General features: G+C 48.1%; 1 protein-coding gene across 1 annotated transcript in view; it reads right to left on the reverse strand.

The window, feature by feature from the left end:
* LOC126547201 (N-acetylated-alpha-linked acidic dipeptidase 2-like) overlaps positions 1-22,666 on the reverse strand; it is an 80,981-nt gene that overhangs the window by 4,414 nt on the left and 53,901 nt on the right. The window contains exons 9-15 of the mRNA XM_050195097.2: positions 21,995-22,077; positions 20,874-21,140; positions 17,128-17,192; positions 10,835-10,911; positions 8,007-8,088; positions 5,974-6,232; positions 5,386-5,467 (exon numbers count right to left, since the gene is read on the reverse strand). Of these exons, the coding sequence (XP_050051054.2) occupies positions 5,386-5,467; positions 5,974-6,232; positions 8,007-8,088; positions 10,835-10,911; positions 17,128-17,192; positions 20,874-21,140; positions 21,995-22,077 (915 nt within the window). The remainder of the gene's footprint in view (positions 1-5,385; positions 5,468-5,973; positions 6,233-8,006; positions 8,089-10,834; positions 10,912-17,127; positions 17,193-20,873; positions 21,141-21,994; positions 22,078-22,666) is intronic.

Below are 22,666 nucleotides of genomic sequence, written 5' to 3' on the forward strand. Positions count from 1 at the left end.
GCTCCTGCGCGCTACAATCGTCACCAGCATCGAGCGCGCGGCGTGCGACGCGCTCAACATATGTTTGATTGTGACGGATTTAATACTCTTGAGCGCATGCCGAAGAAACATTTTAACCGACGTCCTGATGGCGCACTAACGCTCAGGTTCAAATCACGCTTCATGCACATTTATTTGAATGGCACTCAACATTGTCGTGCTAGCGTTTTCAGCTTTACATGCGCAAATGACAATTTCCGATATTGATATCGCCCGTAAAACGAAGGGAATATGCGAAGTGGGCTTCCCTGCACACAAACGCTCATTGCGGGGAAACCACCTTCAAAGAGCGCGACTTTAAAGAGGACCCACATGTGAGCGCCTTCCAAACCGCGTTGAAATTCCGGACTGCAGACTATCGCCTCTAAGATAACAGACCTTAAATTATTCCCAAGTACACCGTTTAAACTGTTTTTCGTTCACGCTGCAAAGGAAACGCACGAACACTCGAAGACCGAGATATTACGGGCGCAGGCAAGCGCTCAGAAGAACAGCATCCGCGCACTTTGCCCTTACAAAAAATGGTCCAGCTTCAGGGTGAAGTCGTGATTGTACTTGAGCTCTAGACAGATTCGTCACGACAGCGGCCCGCAACACGACTCGTTTGTGGGCATTCAACGAGAACCGCTTGAGCGATTCACGATTCCTTCCCGTGGCAGATGTTTTGCGACAACAGTGTCATTCCGCGAACGGGAATTTAGACGCTTTCGGCTTCTGCGCAGAGGTTTTCACTATTATACAGTGTGTCCTAGCTGATTCGGGCCAAGCTACTTAGAAAAAGTGCAACGAGATACGAAGATGCGACCAAGGGCGTTTTGTTAGTGGTCGCCTCGCGCACACTGGTAAATTTTGTCGTTGTCAACGCTTAGTTATTCAGTGAAACAATAATTGCCTAAATAATTAATTGCTTGTATAATTGAGAAAATTGCGACATCACATTCCGCATTGCGTTTGAAAAAAATCTGCTAAAGAATTTTCGGCTTGCAACATCATTCCTATAGTAGGATACAACTTTAAAGAAACAGCAGTTGGCAACCAAGGCACACAAACCGTGCGGGGTTGTGTTAGTCCGCCAGCCAATCACAGAAGCAAACAAAATCATCGTCATGCGACATTTTCAAAATGACGTCGTACTTGATACCTCCGGAGCGCCTGCTGTTCTTGAGTGTTTTCATCGGCGGAAGCGATGAGGTGTGCAACAGACATGGACAAAGTGTATGGAGTCTGTGCATTTGACTCTTCAAAAGCCCGCGGTACAGTTCACTTTATTGCTGAGCCAGTTTTACTCGTGGATCTTCACTGCCATCTGAAGAGAAACTTGACAATAAAAAAGCAAGCGTTTTATTCCAGTTCAATAAAGAATTAGGCTTTCACCGTTCGACTATAATATACGAGTGAAAACGTATAAAATTACGCCCTAATAATTTTATTTTTGCGGTTACCGCCTTATTTAGGTAACAGGGAAAGTTTGAAGTACGAACTCTTTGCAGCCTCGCGGTGGAACAGTGGCGGGCGGTTATGAGTGCGTGGTGTCAGGATTGGGGGCTCAATCCCATCGCTCGTGATCCGTTGTCAAGATTGGAGTCGGGCAGGAATTCGAAGGTAGCTGGCCCATGCCGTTGTCCAACTTATCCACGCTGAGGACGTTGATGAAGGGAAGGACTGCTTCTCATCGAGAACGAGGAATATGGGTTTATTTACAGTATTTATATCAGTCTAACATAACTGTTTGAGAAAGTACATCAGTCTAACACGACTGCTTGAGAGAGAGTTTCTCAGTCTAACATGACTGCTTAAGAAAAGTGTGTCGAGCATCCGCACAACAGCAGTTTTTAAACACTCGGTCCTCCCGCGATACAAGGCGACGCGAACGTTCGTTTGGTGATCGCAAACTAGCCGCCTCTCCGCAGGACGGTCTACACGCACAAAAGCACACACGTCCCAAGGTCCGGAACCGACGTCAGAGGGGCCCCGTAGAACTCGGAGCCGTTCCGAGTAGCGCGTTGGGGAGTTTCGGAACAATAGTTGGCCCGCCGAACTCATTCCGTCAGAAAGTCGATTTAGTCACGCTGTGGCTAGAAGTTGGCGGCGACGCTCCCGGAATGCTGCCGTCACAGTCGCAAGTGGGTGGCAATCTTGTACTGCAGCTCGCCGTTCCTAACAGCGCCGGGATTCTGCCGCCATAGTCGCAAGCGGGTGGCAAACTTGCACTGCAGCTGACCGTTCTTAACAGTGGGCGGGGCTTCACTGCAGACTTAAGTTGTATTCGACTATAGTTACTTTTTCGGCGTTTCAAATTTGTGGCGCGAAAGGCGAAGAAAGATGCGAAGCGAGCGAGCGCCTCTCGCGCGCGCCCGCAAGTGGTTTCAAAGAACGAGCACTGGTCGCTGGCTGGCTTGATTGGCGCGAAAAAGTGACAAGCCAATGGTATCTTTGTTGGCTGCTCGTACGAGCAAGCGGCCGCGGAGCACTGCCTCTTAGAGTCGTGCGCAACGGTCATAGCGTAATATACTGTTCCGGCGTAGCGCAGCGATAAGCATAGTACAAGACTGAACTTCAGAAAAAAAACATGCTTATTTATTGTTCGTCAGGGTAGAAATAAGGAGGAGAAAGAAAAGGAGAGGAGGAATGCCTTAGGCATGGAAGCCGTCAACTCCTGCAAAACAGTTTACGCTTGGTTACAGCGTATGTTCAAAAGGTCACCGTCTGCCGCTGTATACAGCTCTGACATCTTGCTTTTACGTGTTCTGTTGCTTTTCTGATCATTTCTTCGGGAATTCGGCTGCAGGCGAGCTTTATTTTTTTCATTGAGCTCGCGTGGCGAATTAGACGGCGTCTGGTACATTTTATCTTTGGTGTAACCCCAAAGGAAAAAAAATCTAGAGGGGTCAAATCTGGTTATCGGGTTGGCCAAGAAACGGATCCATGCCGTCCTATCCACTGCTGCGGAAATGCGGCGTCGAGCCATTTTTTTTTAACATGGCCATTCTGCTGTGCGCTGGTGCACCATCATCTAGGTATCAAGTCCCAGAGGGTTTGGCTAACGAAACATCGCCGAGGAAGTGATCAATTGGCACACGCAAGATCTCGACATATCGTGACACCGTCAGTGTTCAACAAAAAGATGGGGTCCAAGGATGCTTCCGTTGTGAATTGCGCACCAAACATTGAATGATCATTTGTACTGGCGATTTGCTCTGACAACCCAATAGGGGTTCATGTCACTCCGGTAATGAGCATTATGCAAGTTTACACTGCCGTTCCGAGAAAAGATCGCCTCGTCCGTCCAGTCTACACTGTGTAAAAAAATTCGGATCTACGTCTGTTCTCACCAATATCTAATTATCAAAGTCCGTCCGTAATTGGAAGTTTCGGGCTTCAAGTGCCTGACGCAGATGGACGCGATAAGGACGGATGTTGCTGCTTCTTAACATCCCCCATACTGTTGATTTGGAGACCAAAGTATCGGCGCTCACACTTCTCGCACTTCTCACACTGGCACGCGGGTTTTCAGAGAACAAAGCCAACATATCCTTCTTGACGTGCTCGCGGATGATTGCAGACCTTTGCGGTTGAGTGGAAAAGCTGCCATTCTGTCGTAGTGTCTCGTAGTTTCGGACGAGCGTCGTCGGGCTTGCTCGCGTTCCAGGATGACATGTGTGAAACAATGCCGCTGTGTTCCTCCTGTTGCCTCCGCCGCTCCTAAGCCTTTCTTCATGAGAGTAAGGCAAGTTCTTTTTACAAGACACGGACACCAAGGGATTCGAAATTCTAGCGCGGTAGTTTTGAACTGCGTAGCAATCGTGCGCAGTATATCATAATTCCCTTGCGAGCATTTGTGTGGAAAATCATACCGGTGGATGTTTATTTCCAACTTGGCCATGCAACGTCACTCGCACAGTGTCTCCCGACAGCTCCTTTTACAGCGAAGCTGTATACCTGACGGACTTGCATGAATGAGCCGTATGCGTGGTCTCGTAGGGGGAGTGTCTGGGCTGTCTAACGTCCGTAAATAGAAAAAAAAAAGATGGCGGCGCCGCGTGGTCTAGTAGGGGGGGGGGAGGGAGTTCCTGGGCTCGCTAACGTCCGTAAAGTGAACAAAAAAGATAACGAGCGATAGTACGGCGCAGAAGAAAGAAAGGAGACGGGATTTCACCGCGCGCCGCACCTGCGCAGTGGGGGAGTGCACCCACGCTAGCCGCCGTTGCTGTCGGCTGCGTCTGCTGTCGTCTAGCCCTCAATACAACGGCAAGGCAGTTGCGGCGGGAAAACACGGGGATGTGCGCCGCGGTAGCTGCCGCGGTGCGGAAGATCCGGATTGCGCATTTGCTGAGGTAGACCACTGCGACAGTTGCAACTCCAACAAAAATGAGAAGACCACGCATTGTGCGCACGGCCGAAGAAGAAGCCGTGATCACCATCGTTTCGAAATAAAATAAAGATTATATATACATGTATACGTACGTGTGAATGTATGATTTATATTGGGAAACCTAATCACTTAAACAGGTTCACTGGCTAATCCGCTACCATATGAATGGTTCGGCCTGAAATGTTTTTTCCTCACGCGTTTCCTTGTTTGACAGAGAGAGCAGCAAACAGCAGAATTCCTTTTTTTTTTTTTGCTTCGCTTCGGTCACACTCCTTAATTATCGCCGGCCTAAGGCGTGGCACACGACTGTGAGAGTCAGCGTCCCGCAGAAGCTTGCTCGTACGAGCGGCCAACAAAGACACGATGGCCTTTCCACTTTTCCGCGCCAATCGAAGCAACCAAGGAGCAGTGCTAGTTCTTTGAAACCGCTTTCTGTCGCGTGCGCGAGAGGCGCGGGCGCGCGCTCGCTTCGCATCTTTCTTCGCCTTTTGCGGCCACTAACAAAACGCCGTTGGTCGCGTCTTCGTATCTCGTCGCACTTTTTAAAAAATTAACTTGGCCAAAGTTAGAGGGAATACACTGTATAGAGAAGTTGAGCAGCCGATAGTCGGTTAGATTTATTTATTTAAAAACACGCTAGAAATCCAGGAAGGACAGAAACGCACAATGTCTAATAAGATCTCAAAATAATTTAAGGAATTTGACGAGTGCTTGCATCGCATTCTTTTGTATCAAATTTTTCATTTAACTTCTGAATTCATTATTAAAGTTTCTTTATTAGGTGAGTTAATTATTTAAGTTAGGTGAGGGTAAAAGAAGCTTGCTTGTGGCGGTGAGAGAACTTTGCCGTATCCCTGATAGTTGAACAAAGTTTGCTGTATAGCGGCAGCTACCTTGTACCTTGCGACTGAATAGCCGGATTATTTGCGCAACGTACCTTGTACAGTACAAAAGGCGTTAAGGTGTGTACTTACTGATCTTGTCTGAGTTTCTGAGTCCAGTTCATGAACACGCGCCCAGCATCGAGAAACTGGTCTGCGGCAAGCTGGACAGACTCTGCAAGATAATAATACAGTAAGCTTTTGGTGTGTCGGCGGTTGACACATAAGCTTCGCAAAAACTTTGGCCACATTGAATAGAAAACAGTGACAATGAGGTGGCGATTTAGACGATTTGGTGCTGCACTCTCAATGCATGCCAGTGCAGCAAACAGGGTTGGACAAAGACAAAACACATTAACTCTAGTTTTTGTCCCACCCTGTTTGCTGCGCTAGTCCCTTAGAAACAGAGCGATCGGCCAACGGCAAAACTTTTCGCGTTTTAAATGGTTTTGACTGCTATAAGTTATCCGCTGTAGTACTCGTATAACAACGTTGTCGCCATATCTGTCTTAACCAGCCAATGCATTTCCGGTTCAACAAGTTTGAGTACAATCGATTGAGGCAAGTTCAATGCTCCCCATCTTTTACAATAATCCGTTTTGCCGTCACTTGGTAAGTAGCGCAACATCGGCTGATGCGGGGTATAGCCATAAGCAAGCGAGAAAGAACCAGATCACCGACCGAGCCTCAATTGGTGTGCATCGATGACCGTCCTGTGGTACTTGGCGAAGTCCTTGGCACGGAGGCTGATCCACTCGGCCAGCTCGACTACATCCATCGGCAGGAACGTGCGGTCAGCCCAGAGACGAGCCAACAGTGCAGATGCCTGCGCCTGCATGCGGCTCATGCGAAACTTGGGGTCCACCAGCCGATCCACCAGCGTGAACGAGTCGGAGGCTGTTCCCTGGGCCGGGTAAATGCTGTCTGCCGCGTGCCGGTGCTGCACAAAGTATTAGTGCAGCCGACTCGTGAGTACATGTAAATATACAGTGCTCTGCGGGCTGTGCCGACGGCAGAAATGTCACGCTACACTTCGTTCATTCCTGAATGTCGAAGAGTAGAGGCGTTTCGATAGAGACGTTTCCACCTTATCTTGTTTGTCGAGCACCCAATAACAACGGGCGCGGGTGTAGTATAATCCACTTGAAGTTGCCCGAAGGTTGAAGTAACTAGGTTATGGCGCGTTACCTGACGTAGTTACCGTTCATGAACAAGGAGAGACCGGCGTATTCAATAATCTACACATGTCCAAAAACCGTGCGAACTGCTGAACTCAGTGTTGTGTACTCACTATGAGGACGAAAAACGTATGGTGATCCCGTTTCCTTTGCTATGATTGCGTTCAGGCCTTCGTCCCTTCAACGCATGCATGTGTTGCGATATCCTCAATGGTGTACGTGCATGCTTTCGCCGAACGCAGTGAAATAAAAGCGGTGAAATTGGAGTAAAGAAGGAAAGGACGACAAAGCTCGTGCGTTGGCTAGTGATACGACCTCGACCAGGTGAGTGCGTCTTCAGCGCAAGAATAAAGACACGGCGACGAAGGCGGGAATCGTGATGATGAAAGAGAGTAGAAAAGAACGCATTCACTTCATTGGTACATAGTTGGGACCCTATCCTAGTCTCAAGCGGTTCTGCCTAACACAGGGGCCAGGACGGCCTTAAATAACCCCTCGCGGTCTTGTGGTAGTCGATGTCTCGTTATGAAACTTGGGGAACTTGTGGAAGTGTCAATGCCTTTGTCAGGTTGTGAAGTTCACATCTTCCCCTTCGTGTGTTCTCCTTTGGGTCCTCCCCTTTGTGTCTGTTCAGCGCGTAGAGAGGTGACGCTTTTTCGGGGACGAGGGCAATTATGTCGACATGGGAAAGCACGCTGGAATGTTTTCCACACTTGGCAGGTCGAAGTCCAGGCCGATCATAACAGCCTCTCGGAGATGAGGGCAATGATCTCGACATGGGAAAGGGCGCTGGAATGTTTCCCACGCTTGAGAGGCCGATCATAACACTAGCAACTATGTCACTTTTTGTGTGTAGTCGTCAAAGAAGCTAAGATACATTAAGATGTTCGGTGACATTAACGCATCTTTGTGAACCACTCATTCATTCATCATTGATTCAGTGAATCGTGGGGTTTACCATACCATTGAACACTGCGGCTATGAAGAGACGCCGTAGTGGAGCACTTAGTACTAATTCTGGCCACCTGAGGTTCTTTAACACGCACTTAAATCTAAGTGCTATGTAGTATTTCGCCCCCATCGATATGCGACCGCCGCGGCTGAGAATCGAACTCGCGACCTGGCGTTCAACAGCTGATCGAACGTCATAGCCACCGAAGCTCCACCTCCTCCGTCGACGTCTTCCTTCTCTTCATTAGTAAAGCATTGAATTTGGTCGAGCTGATTCATGACGAAAAAGAGAACAGTGCAAGTAACACGACAGAGAGAACGACAAAAGGGCGCCGCTCTTCTCTACGTCCTGTTGCTCGCAGTGTTTCCCTGATTCGTCATCAGTTCGTGTCTTCCAGGCAATCGAAATCGGTGTAACCGCAACACGAACTATAACACTTCTTTTCATGGCGAACAAGGGACTTAAGTAGAGCCCAGATTATTATGCACAGTGGAAAGAGTATGCAAAATATATTTCTTTCTTTGCTCCCAAACAGAGAGAGAGAGAGAGAGAGAGACACCATCACAACTTTAACGGCTACTTGCCATAAACTGGAAGAAAACAGACGGAACTCCAGCCTCAAATGTGAATGCTGCTTCATCCGAAAGTCCCATTGGTGGCAACGCTCTGGAGAAAAAAAAGGATTGCAAATATATTTAGTCATTGAAATCAAAAGTGCGAAGGAATATAGAGCATCAGTTAATGGCGGTACATGAAGAACAGCGACAAGCATCGACCGCTAAAGTTGGTAAGGTTATTGTTTCTGCTATCGCACGGAAGCCTTTTTCCGTATAGTAAAACAATAAAACGCTCACTGGGTCCATGTTAAAGAATCCCAGGTAGTCAAAATTATTCCACGATCCCAACTACGGCTTGTCTCATTATCGAAATGTGGTTCGGGCCAGTAAAACCCCAGAATTTTTTAAAAAGCGATAAAACCGTCACTTAAGCACGACGCATGACGTGGCCGAGACACTTAGTGCGCAATGGCGGCACATTGCCATCGTTCCAATTAACAGTGCCCGTCGTAGTTTCGATGTCAAGCGACTGCAGAAAAAAACGCACTGACAATTTTTTTTTATCTGTCTTAGCAATAATAATACTGTAATACACACCGTTTTGCGAAATCCTTTTTTCCGCAAACTGTGACAGACTGGAATATATTACCGGAGGAATGTGTTTCGATATCTGACAATAGCGATTTTTACTCCCGTCTGTGTTTGTGACAATGCATTACTGTCCTAATTTTGTTTTAATATTCTGTTACGCTTGAAAATATTCATTTATTGTGTACTCCCACCTTGATGTTACTTTATACATTCTTTACTTATTTCTGCGAACGATCTAATACATCTTTTTCTAGCTGTCCCCCCTGCGATAATGCCTTCGAGGCGACACAGGTATTCTGCAAATAAAAAATCAATAAATACATGTCTGTTTTACCAGTGTCGCATCTTCGTCCCGTTTCTGTGACTTTTCAGTCGTATTTCGAAGTTTAACTAATGAAGGCATACTAGAATTTCACGCGCTTGCGTACCCCACACAAGGACATTTCCTTTCTTCATTCTAACGTTCATATCAAAGAGCCCATGTCGACATTTTAAGGCTGGCACCTACCTTAACTGCACGTCTTACTTTAAATTTATTTAAAATATACTGCAGTCCGAGGAGCAAGCAGGTGGGCATACAACAAGATACAGAAGAACGACGTAGTGCAAAACAATATTCAAAGATATGTGAAAAAAGAAAGAAAGAAAGAAAAGTGATAACCCTAGAGAAAACACAACTTTCGTAAGACGTTAAAACACAATTTCATTATTTCAAAAATGGTTCAATAACACACTTTCAAACACTTTCACATCAATGATTGCTAGACTTTCAGGCAATGTTTTCCATCGTGTTACAGTGCGAGAGAAATGCGAATGATGAAAAAAGCGCAGTGCGAGCAAAATATGGTGCTATCTGAAAATTATGAGCGTGTCGAGTTGGCCGTGATAAACGAGGGCGTAATTATGAGTTGGGCGTGATATTAAATTGATTAGAGAGCAATAAAAACCAAAATTTCAGTCTATCTACAGCTCTCCTCTTATCCAACGACACAGTGTTGTCGTTAGTCATGAGCTAAGTTGGTGAATATAAGCTGAGTATAGGTGGATATAAGGCCGAAAGACACGGCATATTGCTTCGCTTACAACGGGGTCGCAAATGGCGACTCCTTTTTCGGATCCAAACTAGACGGTGGACGACACAATCAGAATTTACCACCAATGTACGCTAGGTGTCTGGTTCCCGTCGTGCGCGGTACTAAAGTGACCGTTTCGTCGCTGTTACCATTACTGCAAGCAAGGCTGCCCCGCCAGGGAGCCGAAACGTTAACCTCACTAGCCCTATTGCTCGATATTTGTCTTCAGCTATCATATTTAGCGATTGCAATTTTTCGTCAAGGCCACTTTCATTAACTATCCGTCAAATAATGTTTGGATGCGTAAGGTATCGAACGATGCCAATAGAGATCGACGTGTAGTGTATCAATGCAAGTTGTCCGACATGGGCAGTCAAACAGAAAGGGCGATGGCTTTTCTCAAAGCCATTCTGGTCGTTCGTTTTCTCCCCACCACATTTGTGCGTCAGAAAGCGCTTTTTTGTTACATTTTCACTGTTGCAAACAGGTGCAGACGCTGCCGCTCCCCTCAGAGGCAAATGCTGGCGTGCGCTCTCGACAGTCTAGACTGTATTACTGTGGAAGGCTACCTTTGCCCGAAGGAAAAAACAAATTAAATTGATATTCTGGCGTTTCACACGTGGCAGAACCCAAACATGATTATGAGGCAGGCCGTAGTTGGGGTACTCCGGGTTAATTGCGACAACCCGAGGTTCTTTAACGTGCACCTAAATGTAAGTACACGAGCGTTGTTCAGCATTTCGCCTCCATCAAACTGTGGCCGTCGCGGCCGAGAGTCGAACACGCGACCTCGAGCTGAGCAGCGCGACGCCGTATTCACTGGGCGGTTATGGTTATGACTTGCCCGAAACGCGACGATGAACGGACCATTTTTTTTTTCGTTTGTCTCCAGAATAGAAGCACTGGTTTCTTCTATAACACTGGTCGTGTTTCTTGAAGCAGTGCGCCCATTATTATCCCGTCACATCTAATTGTATGCATTTTTATCTTTTCCAACTGTATTGCGACAAATCTACCAATTTCCTCAAGTCTGAATGTATACATTCCAAAATTTATTTATTTATCCAGTTAGCTTAAACACTGAAGACATCTCCTGTGATACCTTCGCGTCAAGCGTTCGCCACGGTAGCGCATGCCGCAGCATTGCTTGTATAGTGCGTTCTGTGTAACGGACGAGAGAGTGCAGCTTACTCAGCCATGCTGGCTGCAGCGCCTTCTTTGTCCTGCGTCCATTCGCCAAACAGAGTAGTTGTGTCGTTGGCCTTCACCTGTGCAAAGAAGCAATTGCACGCGACGTCAGTTCCGCACCAGGTCGGCGGTCGAAGCAGCTTTTAACAGCGGCGCAGCGAGTGCCTTGACGAGGAGCATGACGCCTACTATGTAAGGGAACGTCCAATGCAGAAACACACTCGCTGGAAATTGGGCTGTGATGATGCCGCGGAAGGTGTACAAGTCCGCCGCTTATTTTCTGTTTTATGCTACCTTTCACTGCCCGGCGCCTGAATTGCAGGTACCTTGAAATTTCCACAACTGCATGTACTACACACAAGGTCGGGTAAACCAGCAAACCACGCGCGCGCTTTCTTCACATTGTACCGACAGCTTGTGCAGCGCCGAACATTGAGTGCGCGTGTACATGCGCACTGGCTGCTAAGCGCACGCACCTCATTTCATATACAGCAGCCTCATATACAGCAGCCTCCTAGTCACACATGTTTTCGACTTCAGTACTGGCAACCAGTGGCGTAGCCAGAAATTTATTTCGGGAGGCGGGCGTCCTCCGCCGACAACTATCACTCCTCCCCTCCTTCATCTCAATGTGTGCGCGCGCGTGTGCGTGTGTGTGTGGACCACGCAAAGGCAAACTCCTAGCACTCCCAACAACGAGATGCACGTGTTTGCGTTGCCTAAACAACACTTTGCTTAATTTCCGACAAAAGTATTTCATTGCTAATGCGTGCAGCCACTTCGCATCAAATTATGCTATCATCCTTATGCTATTTTTAGAAATGATGACATTGCAAATTTAACAATATTAAACAAAACTAAAATGTCGCTTACGAATTGATGCATTTATATAATGTATGTCAATGACCTATGTATGTCGATGACCTGAAAAAAAAAAAAAAACGAACAGCGCTAAAAACTGGGACAAACAAAAAACAAGGCAGCGCAGTATCGTGTCCTGTATACAGGCCAGACTTGTTGCAGCCCAGGTAACAGTGGGGATCACCGTTGTTTTCCAGTCAGATCTTCCAGTTAGTCGTTAGGATGGATAGTTGGGCGTGTTGGTTAAGCATGGTCCAGTTTGGCCCCCGTGAGTGAAATGGATCGGTGCGTTTCAAGCGGCGTGGGCGTTCTTCTACGGGACCAGTGTGACCCCGGTCGTCCCGCAATTAAACGTCTGGCGTCTTATTTGAAGACTAACGCCTACTGCCTACTCTCATCGGACAAAGAAGGCGGCTTTGCCATCTTTCCACGAGAGACCTACAAGGTGAAGGCGTTGGAAGCCTTAAATTCTGTTTTTCATTGTCACCACAACGTATCGCTCAATAAGTTGAAATGTGAAGCGAAGAAGCTGTGCGAAAAAATGAACCTGTTCAAATTAGCTAGGGACATTAGAAATAGCAAAGTGCGCACTCTCGAGGTCTTCTTCAGCGCTAAGACCCATAAAGATAACTGCCCTTTAAGGGTAATTGTGTAGGAGCGCAATACGTGGCAGAAATGCTTAGCTGCGTTTCTGTTAGAAAAGCTGAAACTTCTCACCGTACACGACCCTTACCTGGTAAAGGATTCTGCACAAGTAGTCGAATACTTGTCAAGACAGCCAGAAACAGAATTAGAAGCCTTTTCTGTAGATCTGAAAGATCTATATTATAGTATGCCAAAAGCAGAATTGCTTCAGTGCGTCCAGGAAGGCATTGATATATTCGGCTCCCTGGCTTTTCAGAACGAAGCTGGTATTCCGGAAGATAAATTCTTGGCTATGCTAGAACATTACCTGGCTTCCACCTATATTGAATGGGACAGTTGTTTGTACCTGCAAAAGAGCGGCGTCTGCATAGGGTCGTGTTTAGCTCCGATCCTGAGTGACTTATTTTTAGCTCGTGCTGGCAGAACCATTTCTAGCAGTCTCGAGGGTAGTGGCGTAGTCAAAGTTTTTAGATTTGTTGACGACTTCCTAATTTTGGTAGATAAATATTACAGTGACGCCGACTTGGTCGTTAGTCAAACATTGACAACCTTCAGGCAGATTTTATCTCCCATTGAAGTGACCCACGAACATTCGGTAGATTCCTCCATCAGGTTTTTAGATCTTAGATTGTTTTTAGCAAGTAACCACGTCTGTTGGCAGTATGAACCTCGGGCTAGTAAACCTCTGCTACCTTTTAGTTCATCTCACTCTAAGCTAGTTAAACGCAGCATTGCTAACATGTGCCTGCTGAATGTTTTTAAGAAGTCCTGTCCACATCGAGCTGCGGCGAGTTTTCTTAAGCAGATTGACCGCCTGGAAGAGGCAGGCTACCCGCAACCTGTTTTAGTGTCCGTAGCGGAAACAATCCTGAAGAAGTCGCGAATCCGCCAACCGGACCAGGAGTCACCCCGCGAAAAAGAAAAAGTTGCAGTCATACCCTACTTACACCGCATGTCGCATAATTTGAAAAAGATTGCAAAGCGAGCTAACGTAAATGTCGTGTTTTCTGCCCCGTGCAAGCTCTCTAAGCTATGTAGAATGACCAACCCTTTTTCCCGCAAGGCACCGGCCTGTGTCACAAAACACGATAACAAATACGTAGATTGTCAGGCAGGAGTTGTTTATGAGATTCCTTTAGATTGTGGTAGAAAGTACGTGGGCCAAACAGAGCAGTGCCTGAACGACAGGCTGAGGCAACACAATAACAAAGTTAACAATGGGAAGGAGGGCCACCTGGCAATTCATTATAGAAATTGCAAATGCAAGCCAGACTTCCACGCCTGCGCTGTGGTTGCCAGAAGCCATGACAAGTGGGTTAGATTAATAATTGAGGCCAAAAGGATCATTGAAGCAGGTGATAACTGCGTAAGTGTTGCATCCATATCCCTATCAGGCAAGGAACTGCTTTACCTGAACGCGAATGCGCCCTGAGAAACTGTGATTGCGTTCCTAGTATAAAACAGCGACGTTTTTCCCTGATTAAACATTGTTGGAAGTGGCGCCCTGTGTGTGTGTGTGTGTTTCTTCTTTGTCCTCCGTCGTTTTAAGCGCCTTCGCTTCAGATTCCAGTTAGTGTTACGGCCACAGCTACGTACGGAAGAGGGCAGGTACTATTTTGCAAGTCGTCTATCACTCAGTCGCGCTTTCGGCGTTGTGGACATGCTATATTGTTCTAGATCTCAAAATACAGGAACGAAGCTTTGCGCTGGAACTTCGATAGCATCATATGATGAAATTTAATTTACTTTCGGTGACCCTGCTGTCCGACTTGTTTGAAAAGATGTTTGGCAGTAACTTGCAATCATGTTTTTCTAGTCATCACGCGACGCGTATTGTTATTTGACCACAATCGGGAATTGATGAGGGCTGCTTCCTGTTTAGAAGCCTTTGTGAAAATTACAACATCCGTAGTTCGCAGTAAAACAAGGGCCAGTAGGTCCGACACATTTGAAAGCGTCACGACTCCTGACAACCGTCCATTCTGAAAATTGCCGACACGTTCCGTTAGGATGGGCTCTCCGCCGCAAGCAGCACGTGTTACGACCGGGTAGGTGAGCATCAGCTAGGCGATGGCCACGGCCGTCTGGCGTAGAGCGATCGGGCAGTGACGAGACGCTCTCCCTAATTATCCATAATTGTCCCAAATTACCAATTGTCCATAATTACCCGCCATCTTCGTTCTTAGCGCCTCTTACTCGCGTCCCTTCCCCCCCTCCTCGTATCCATCCCCCCAGTCCTCTTCTTAAAATTATTTTCCGTTAGTCACTGTCACACTCTTCAACACTCACCGGGTTGTTGAACGGCGCGGCGGCCACTAACATTCCAATATTTTTGTTTCTGCGTAGGCTTCGAGGCCACTCACCTATAGCTGCCCTCTCACCTGTTTGTTGTGGCGGTTTCTTAGCGTTCCAGGCACAGCACCCGCGTCCTTGATATATTTTACCGTGCGCAAATCAGCGTTCTGTGGGTGTTCCTTTCTGTACGGTGTTTTGCACTGTTTTCAATGTTAACAGCGTGTACAAACTAACCTATCAGCAAACACTTGTCAAGTTTCTTAACATAATAGATGTCAGAGATAAAGGAAAGAAAAAGAAGAAAAAGAAAGTGGGGGAAAGGGGGGAGTGCTTATTATGCGTTTCCTCGACAAGCAAGTCGCATTATTTTCGGAATGCTCTTTTCCGTGGAGAGTGGTCGACGATTCGGTCAAGTACCAGAAATGAGAAGCTCTTCGACGACACGAAGGCCTGGTGGGGAACAACAATGCCCCCAAATTTTATGCACGTGCTCGTCCTATTTTCCTCTGTGAATTGAATTTTTAGCGCTTTGCGGAATTTTGAGCAGTTATGGTCAACACGATCCCGAATGAAGTAGAGGCGTGCCATGAGTGGGGCCGCAATGTTCTGTGCATGGCAAAGGGGACCGCCCCCCCCCCCCCATGACCCCTCTCCCCCCTCTTCCACACACACACTTTGAGCCGTCACTATACTCGCAGAGAACTTTCTGTGGCTATGAAGGGAAAGATACGAGAGCGAAGCTTTTGCACATGTGTCACAGCGCCAAGTAGTAGTGCGTCAGAGTTTGACAGTGCTTTTGCTTGCTCGGAACAGACGCTCAATCACGCAGCTTCCACGTGCAACGGTTTCGCGTTTGCTCTCGCCTTGCTTTCACATTCCCGCTTTCCCTTACATCCATGTCGCTCTTTCGAAGCCCACCTTCTGTAACTTTCTGTTCCGTGGAAAGGAGGAAGGAGGAGGGGGTTCGTCAGAAAATTTCGGAGGGGGGGGAAGGTCGACTCCCCTCCCTCCTCCTAGCTACGCCAATGGAGGCTGACAAACAGCTTAGTTTACAATGTGTCCCTTTAAATCTAGAGCAGTTAGTGCTAACGAAGGGAAACTTGAAATGCGTTAAACTGTGCTAATTAAAAAATAATAATAACCGTGGAGTTTGTTCTCATGCACTATGAGAGACGGGTCCTCAGGAATTAATTTTCGCCACCTGGTGTTCTTAGTGCACCAAAAGTATACGGTACAAGAGCGTTTTCGCGTTACAACCTCATCAAAATTCGGCCACCGAGGCCAGAAATCGAACCGGCGACCTGCTCGACAGCAGGACTGCACTGAGTCACCGTGACGGGCACCAATTTTAGGAAGACGTGAGGCACGTAGCCGCAAGCAGCGCTGCAATCGATCGTGGTTGGTGCCGGTGCCATGCTGCGACGCCCCCCTCCCCCCCCCCCCCTTATGCGCATTCCTCTTCTCCACTTTCTTTCCATCTTTCCTTGGTTTTCTCCCTCTCTCAGTACTCCGCCGCGCGGACAACCGATATTGTGCCACACACAGTAACCGCTATACCCCAGTCTTACCTATAGCATACCTACGAATGAAGGGGGTTAATCGAGGGGCCCAATTTTTATTAATCATATCATGGGAAGCCAACAAACAAAGGCACCAAGGAAAACACAGGGGAAATTACTTGTAGTTACCAATTGAATTATACAAATGATAAATTAATGGCAATGAAAGTGGATGAAAAAACAACTTGCCGCAGGTGGGGAACCATCCCATGTCTTCGCATTACACGTGCGATGCTCTGCGTGCGTGTTGGCCTCTCATGATAGCATACGGAGGCTTTTATACGCTCGAAAAAATAACTAGTGGTTAATCATTACAGAATGAAACAAGAGAAAACAATGTAACTCTCTTGGGAGCCACTCGGATGAGATTACAGCTAGCAATATAAGTTTGCGCAGCATTGTCAATACGACATGTGATACCATCGTATGCCTGTGGCTCCATCCGAAAAAGGCACTGACCTGGCGCTGTCGTACATCTGCCGTCGCCACTCGCAAGGCCACTTTGGTGATGTCCTGGTGAGGTACTCGCTTTTCGGTACGCAAAATATTGTGCCTCACTACTCATGAACAACGGAAACAACTCTGCCACCCACGCAAACGTCGCGCGAATGCGGTACGCAAACGCTATCTAGTGTGAGACGATGGCCGCGTTGGCCGGGAATAATGTTGCTGCCACGCCTTTCAAGCGGCTTCTGCCAACGTCATTTTACACTGTGGACTCGCGCACTCTGTTACTTTGCTTCTCTGAAAGCACCGATATCTGGGAAGGTGAACGAGGCGCTCGCAGACGTATAACGCATGGCGGTACGCGTAGTGCAAGCTCTGTTGGTGGATAACCGAGAGCTGTCGAGAGAGAACCGCTTTTGTCTCTTCTGCTCCATTCGTTGCGCTGCTACACAATGAGTCGAGAGATCGCGACCCAGCCTGTAAACTTACCAGGTCGGCAACATGGCGCAGCGACCACGAAAGACCAGGCGTGGCACGCGGCGAGAACTTGTCTCCTACAAGAAGCAAGTATCTCACCATTAGAAAGAATAACAAATCAGAAACGTTAGTTTTGTCGATCCCTATAGTTTGTTATCGTGTAATAACTGCAAAACGGAACTGACATGCAGATTGATATCGATCGGACCATGCAGTCTGCTTCGCTGACGATCACTACGCTCATTTCTGTCCACGTCAGGACTCTTGCCAGCGATCTCCAATTACCCGTTTCGATGCGCGGGCAAACTGCGCTGTCGAGCGTTGTTAGATAGGGGACCGTTTCCTGAGCCTACTTCGAGTTCCCCAGACCACATCGAATCGCACCACAGCTAATTAAGGAGCGCAGAAGCACGGATACCACATTCCTGAGGCGCGGCACGTGCAGACATGTTGGCGGACCCCACTTCGTGTGCCGCCGGTGGAGCTATTCACTGCTTGACTCTTCCCGAAAGTGAAACGAGAGCCTGGCACTGTTGCGGGTAAAGTGGGTCCCGAAGCAAGACGGCTGTAATGCGCCGTGAAAACCTGGCGGCGTCGCCCCCATCCATCTATTGTGACGGCGCATTGCAAGTCAGCAAGGCAAGACCGCAGGGAGAAGTAAGCCCTCGCCGATTGGCCGAAAATGGCGTCACCTGAGCGGGCTCTCCCATTGGCCGAACGTGACGTGTCTTCGAGAGACCGAAGGGCTTAAAAGACACAGACCGGGAGCAGCACGGGAGCATTCCTAGAGCATTCCTAGAGCATTCCTAGAGCATTCCTTGATTCATCTCTTTCGAGCTTCTTGCCACGGGCCGCAGCGTCCGAGTTGCTGCCGGCCCGTAATGACTTTAAGACTGTTAATTGACTCTCACTGTAAATAACGTAAATACACCTCCCAAGTTTTTCATCCCGACGTCCTCCTCAACTCTTACAGCTGGTTGCCAGCGGTGGGATCGCCTCCAAATGCAACAGCGTCGACGAAGTGGGAGCGGCAATGTCACGCGAGATGTACCAGCCGATGCGCTGCGCAGCACGGTGCACAACTGCGCTGGTTCGTGACCGCCCCACATGGCTCCACGGTCAACTGAACCAGCGCCGAATTCAAAGGTAGGTAGATCACGGTGCGCAAATTTAAAAATTGGAGGACGCTTAAGCTTCGCCTTCAAGAGTGAAACGCGACAGCGTTCCCGTCGACCCGCCAAGGGGTGTAAGACATTGCGCTACGGCGCAGCGATCACTTACGAGGTGCCCCGCATCGGACTTTGCACCCACCAATCACGCGGTGAGCGTCGAGCAACGCAGCGTTCGGCGCGGCAACGAAACGTGCGCCTGAGCAAGCGGAAGGAACCAAAGAACTCGGTGTCTCGGAGGGGGAAACGATCTACGCCAGCCAAACGTCGTGATCGGCACGGGCAGAGAGATATATAGATAGTGATCTAAAGAAAGGAAGGACGCTTGATTCTGTAACCCGTGAGGGAGCAGGGCGAAGCGTCGTCAGGGGAGAGGGAGTCGGGGCCGCGACGCGCCTCGCACCGGTCCCCGCACAGCCCCAATGCGCGCGTGGCGTGCCACCGGTCGGGGCAGCGCCGTACATTGAGAGGAGGGGGTCTTCTGTGTTTGCCACAAGATGGCTCTGCGTGTGCGGAAAGCGCAGAAGAAATGTAGCGGAAACGTACTTCGCTACTCGTGTAACTGCAACTTCGGTAAGTTACATGCTCATAATTACCGATATACACCGCAGTATAACTTTCTACGGCACGTTTCTAAGACAACACCGCATTCACTGGAGGCGCTTTTGTACAGCTTTGAAGCATTGAACTCGTGGCTGAGTGGTAGCGTCTCCGCCTCACACTCCGGAGACCCTGGTTCGATTCCCACGCAGCCCATGTTGCAAGTTGTTTTCATTTATGAATTGCCTGCTGGGATTTTTCGCTCACGGCCAACGCCGCGGACGCCGACACCGACGACGCCGGCTTTTCTGCGACACGAGCTCGTTAACGCTGTCGCGTTAAAAGATGCGCGATAGAGGAAAAAGCGAAAGAGCCGTGGCTCTCCAAACGTGTAGAAAACAGCTTAGGCAATGGCATCAGCGCCCAGCTGTGGACGAGACTTAAAAAAAAAGAGAAAAACCAAAGCCCCCCCCCCCCCCCCCCCTCCATGACGTGGGATCTTGTATAAAGTTCGGTCCGCTTTAATGTACGTTCATCCCCGCGCAAGCTCGCTCTGACCCGAAAGGCTACCTCCGAAACCCGGCCGGGCCCGTGAGCAGGGCTATGGGCCGCACTATCATGCGCACGACTCTCTCGTTTCTCGGGCTCTAGGCGCTCCTGGATCGAGATCCTGCATTATCTGGCGAGCGGCCTGCACAAGAAAGCCTTCATATCTAAAGGAAGGCGCAAGTTGTTTGTAAGCAACAGCGGATATTTTTTTCCTTAACTGATACTGGGCTAAACACGCTGCGAGTCTTAATGCACGCTGCCTACAGCCATCGCTAGACTGAAATTTCAGGCGGAGAAACTGCGACTTTTTCCCGACGCCTGTACAAACGCGGGCAGATATTGTGAGTGGAATGTTTATTCTAACTAGCTGGCGGCGGAAACACAGACTAGCACGAAATCTAACATTAGTAGTACTTCATTGATTTATATCTCGGAAAAGAAATAATTCAGTTCCTGAATTTAACGAACAGCTGACGATTCAAAATAACAAAAATCTTGAAAGAAATGACCACGTTTCATGACAACAGAGTTTAGAAATTCGCAGTATATCGATTGATAGCAAATGATTGCAAGCGTCTTTCTTTCTTTCTTTTCTTCTTTCTTTCTTTCTTTCTTTCTTTTTCTTTCTTTCTTTCTTTCTTTCTTCAGCTCTGGCCGGACATATCCCAGAATGCGGATCCCCAAGTATCAACTTACAGCACTTGCGAACCAAAACCTTCGTGAATTCACGCGACGTTTAGTCGCATGCAAACCTGAACCTGTTGACAAATAAATCTGACGCAGCACACGTTAATATAGATAAGGCGGGCGAATTAACATTATAAATAGCAGTCCTCTCCCTCAGTCAAAATTCATTTACCGCTCAAGGCACTGAAATATGAAATGTCAGTTTAGACAGGGTAGCACACGATTTTTTCACAGCTGATGCCGTCCAGCTACACCGGTAGGTCAACCATCTGTTTGAAACTATGAGTGCATGTTTATACATTTATGAAGAGCGAGCGAATTTATTAACAAGACAGCACAGGGAGATCGGTTTTAAGTTTTCACCGAGTGAAGGAGACGCTAGCAATACGCGACGATGACAAGACAAAAGATTGCGTACGCCCAACAAGTATATACGACACGGTGATCTTATTTAAGCCGCGAGCTCAAGCTTCGCCTTAGGCAGTTGCAGCAAGGGCGACGTGCTGCCTCGCGCACCATCTTGTAATGCCGCGCGTACAGAGAGTCCACATTTTCTCTCGGCTATTGCTCCGGAATGCCAAATGAAACACGTCCCTCCGCATTTCGGACGCTCGGTAAACGTTTATGCGAAGTTAACCTGCCAAAAAAAAAAACATAGAGGTAGGAAATTCGTGGTAGCAACCAGGGCTCATTTTTCTTGCCTTATTTCAGCCCTTTTCTCTTTGACCCTCGAGGCGCGACCAGTGTGTATAGGCAAGACAGATTCGAAACGGAGCGTCAGGCTTTCTCCGGGCTGCCGCTGTGGACACGTACCGCTTAGCAAGCCGCCAGTGATGTAGAGGACGGCGCTGTGCTGCAGCAGGGCCATGTGCTGCTCCACCCACTCGGTGGAGCCAATGAGGCTGCCCTCCTCGCTGTAGAAGAGCGCGAACATGAGGCTTCGCCGGGGCGTCCAGCGGTGGCTCTTGTGCATGTGGCCGAACACCTGGCTCTGCACCAGCATCTCGCTCACCGACAGAAGCGGGTGCGCAGAGCCGCGAGTGTCCTCGTGCGTCTGGCTGCCGATCATGACGAACCGGTCTGCGCGCACAGTGCGCCACGCGTGCACATTGGCCGCTGCAGCCGCTCAGAGAAACAGGCCTCGAAACTGCGACTATCGGTTCGATCGCGGTAATAGGACCCACAACCGCTTATTTAGTGTTGCGCTGTCCCCGCTTTGCGCTGTCAGTGATACGCCGTAACGCATGATGTCGCGGTTTCTCCTAGTTCTTACACTGCAGTGCTCACACGTCACAGCCGGACAGGCGCGACTCTCTGGACCCTTGACGACGGTATAACGCTAGTTTAGTGACAAAGCCAAGCAGTCTGCCTTGCGAAGCACCCGCAGCTCGCGCATTAACCCCATGCGAAAGCGGACCCCGTTGAGTGCACACACGAATACGTCGAGCGACATTATGGGTACTCGCTTCGTCGAGCTTCATTACAAGCGTTTCTGCTGAAAGTTTCTGTGCACACCATGTACACGCGTATAGGCGACAGGTTAAAATGTCAGCTCAAAGGATGCACGAACATCCCACTTGTTTCGCGTGTTTTTCTGAGCTATGCCGATCAAGCGCGTTTTTCGACGCAAATGACTAATATGACACCCATTCTAATATCAATATCTTTGCCAAACGGTAGCAATGTGATTGCAGCGGCGCGAATAAAGGAAAATATTCGTAGGGACGGCTGAAATTGTTAAAAAGTGTTCTGCAGAAAACGTTTCGCTATAAAATACTTGTCAAAAGCTATGGCCTCTCGCTCTCCCCAAATTTCTCAACCTCGACAATACGAAGTTAACCTACCCACATATTAATTAATTAATTAATTAATTAAAATATATAAATAAATAACTACATGTGTCCAACTTCGCAGATACTCGCAACTTCGCATACCTGGTTCCACTTTGCCTCTGATGATGCCAATAACATTGTAGATGTACCCTTGGGTCATACAGTTGTGTACCTCCACCTGCAATCTGAACGTCAATGTTTTTTATATCACTCCATCCGTCTATGCGGACAGTGGGGAGAAGGGATAATCATTATTCCGTTATTCCCTCATTGTCGGCCCACACTCGTCATGCCGTCTTCGTTCCAACTTATTTGCTCAGATGGCTATTTCACGAGGTCGAGTTCTCGGATACACTTGGCTTACAAAACCTCAGAAAAACAGAACCCTTGAGCCGTAAATATACGCAACTGGTTATCTGCTACGATCTTGCCTCCTTGCGAGTTCATCCCAGGAATCATGTTAATTAATCCTAACGAATTGCATGAAACACTTGTTTTGGATGGTTTACTGACTCACCTTAAACGTATATTTAATTTAATTTATTTACCCTAAGGTTCCACAATCTGGGCATTGCGTAAGGGGGCTAACTAAGGATATCTTGACAGAACTAATATCAACATCAAAGCTAGTAATACTTTATTTGATGTGCTGGAAGATAAACGAGCTACTTCAAGTTACTGCACAAATGCCGGCATATCATATCGACCGCTAATAAAGACGAAGACAGGGGAAGAGAACACAAAACGACGACACGGGCGGTAAGACCAACTAGG

This window comes from Dermacentor andersoni, chromosome 1, assembly GCF_023375885.2.
Source record: "Dermacentor andersoni chromosome 1, qqDerAnde1_hic_scaffold, whole genome shotgun sequence".
Taxonomy (NCBI): Eukaryota; Metazoa; Arthropoda; class Arachnida; order Ixodida; family Ixodidae; genus Dermacentor; species Dermacentor andersoni.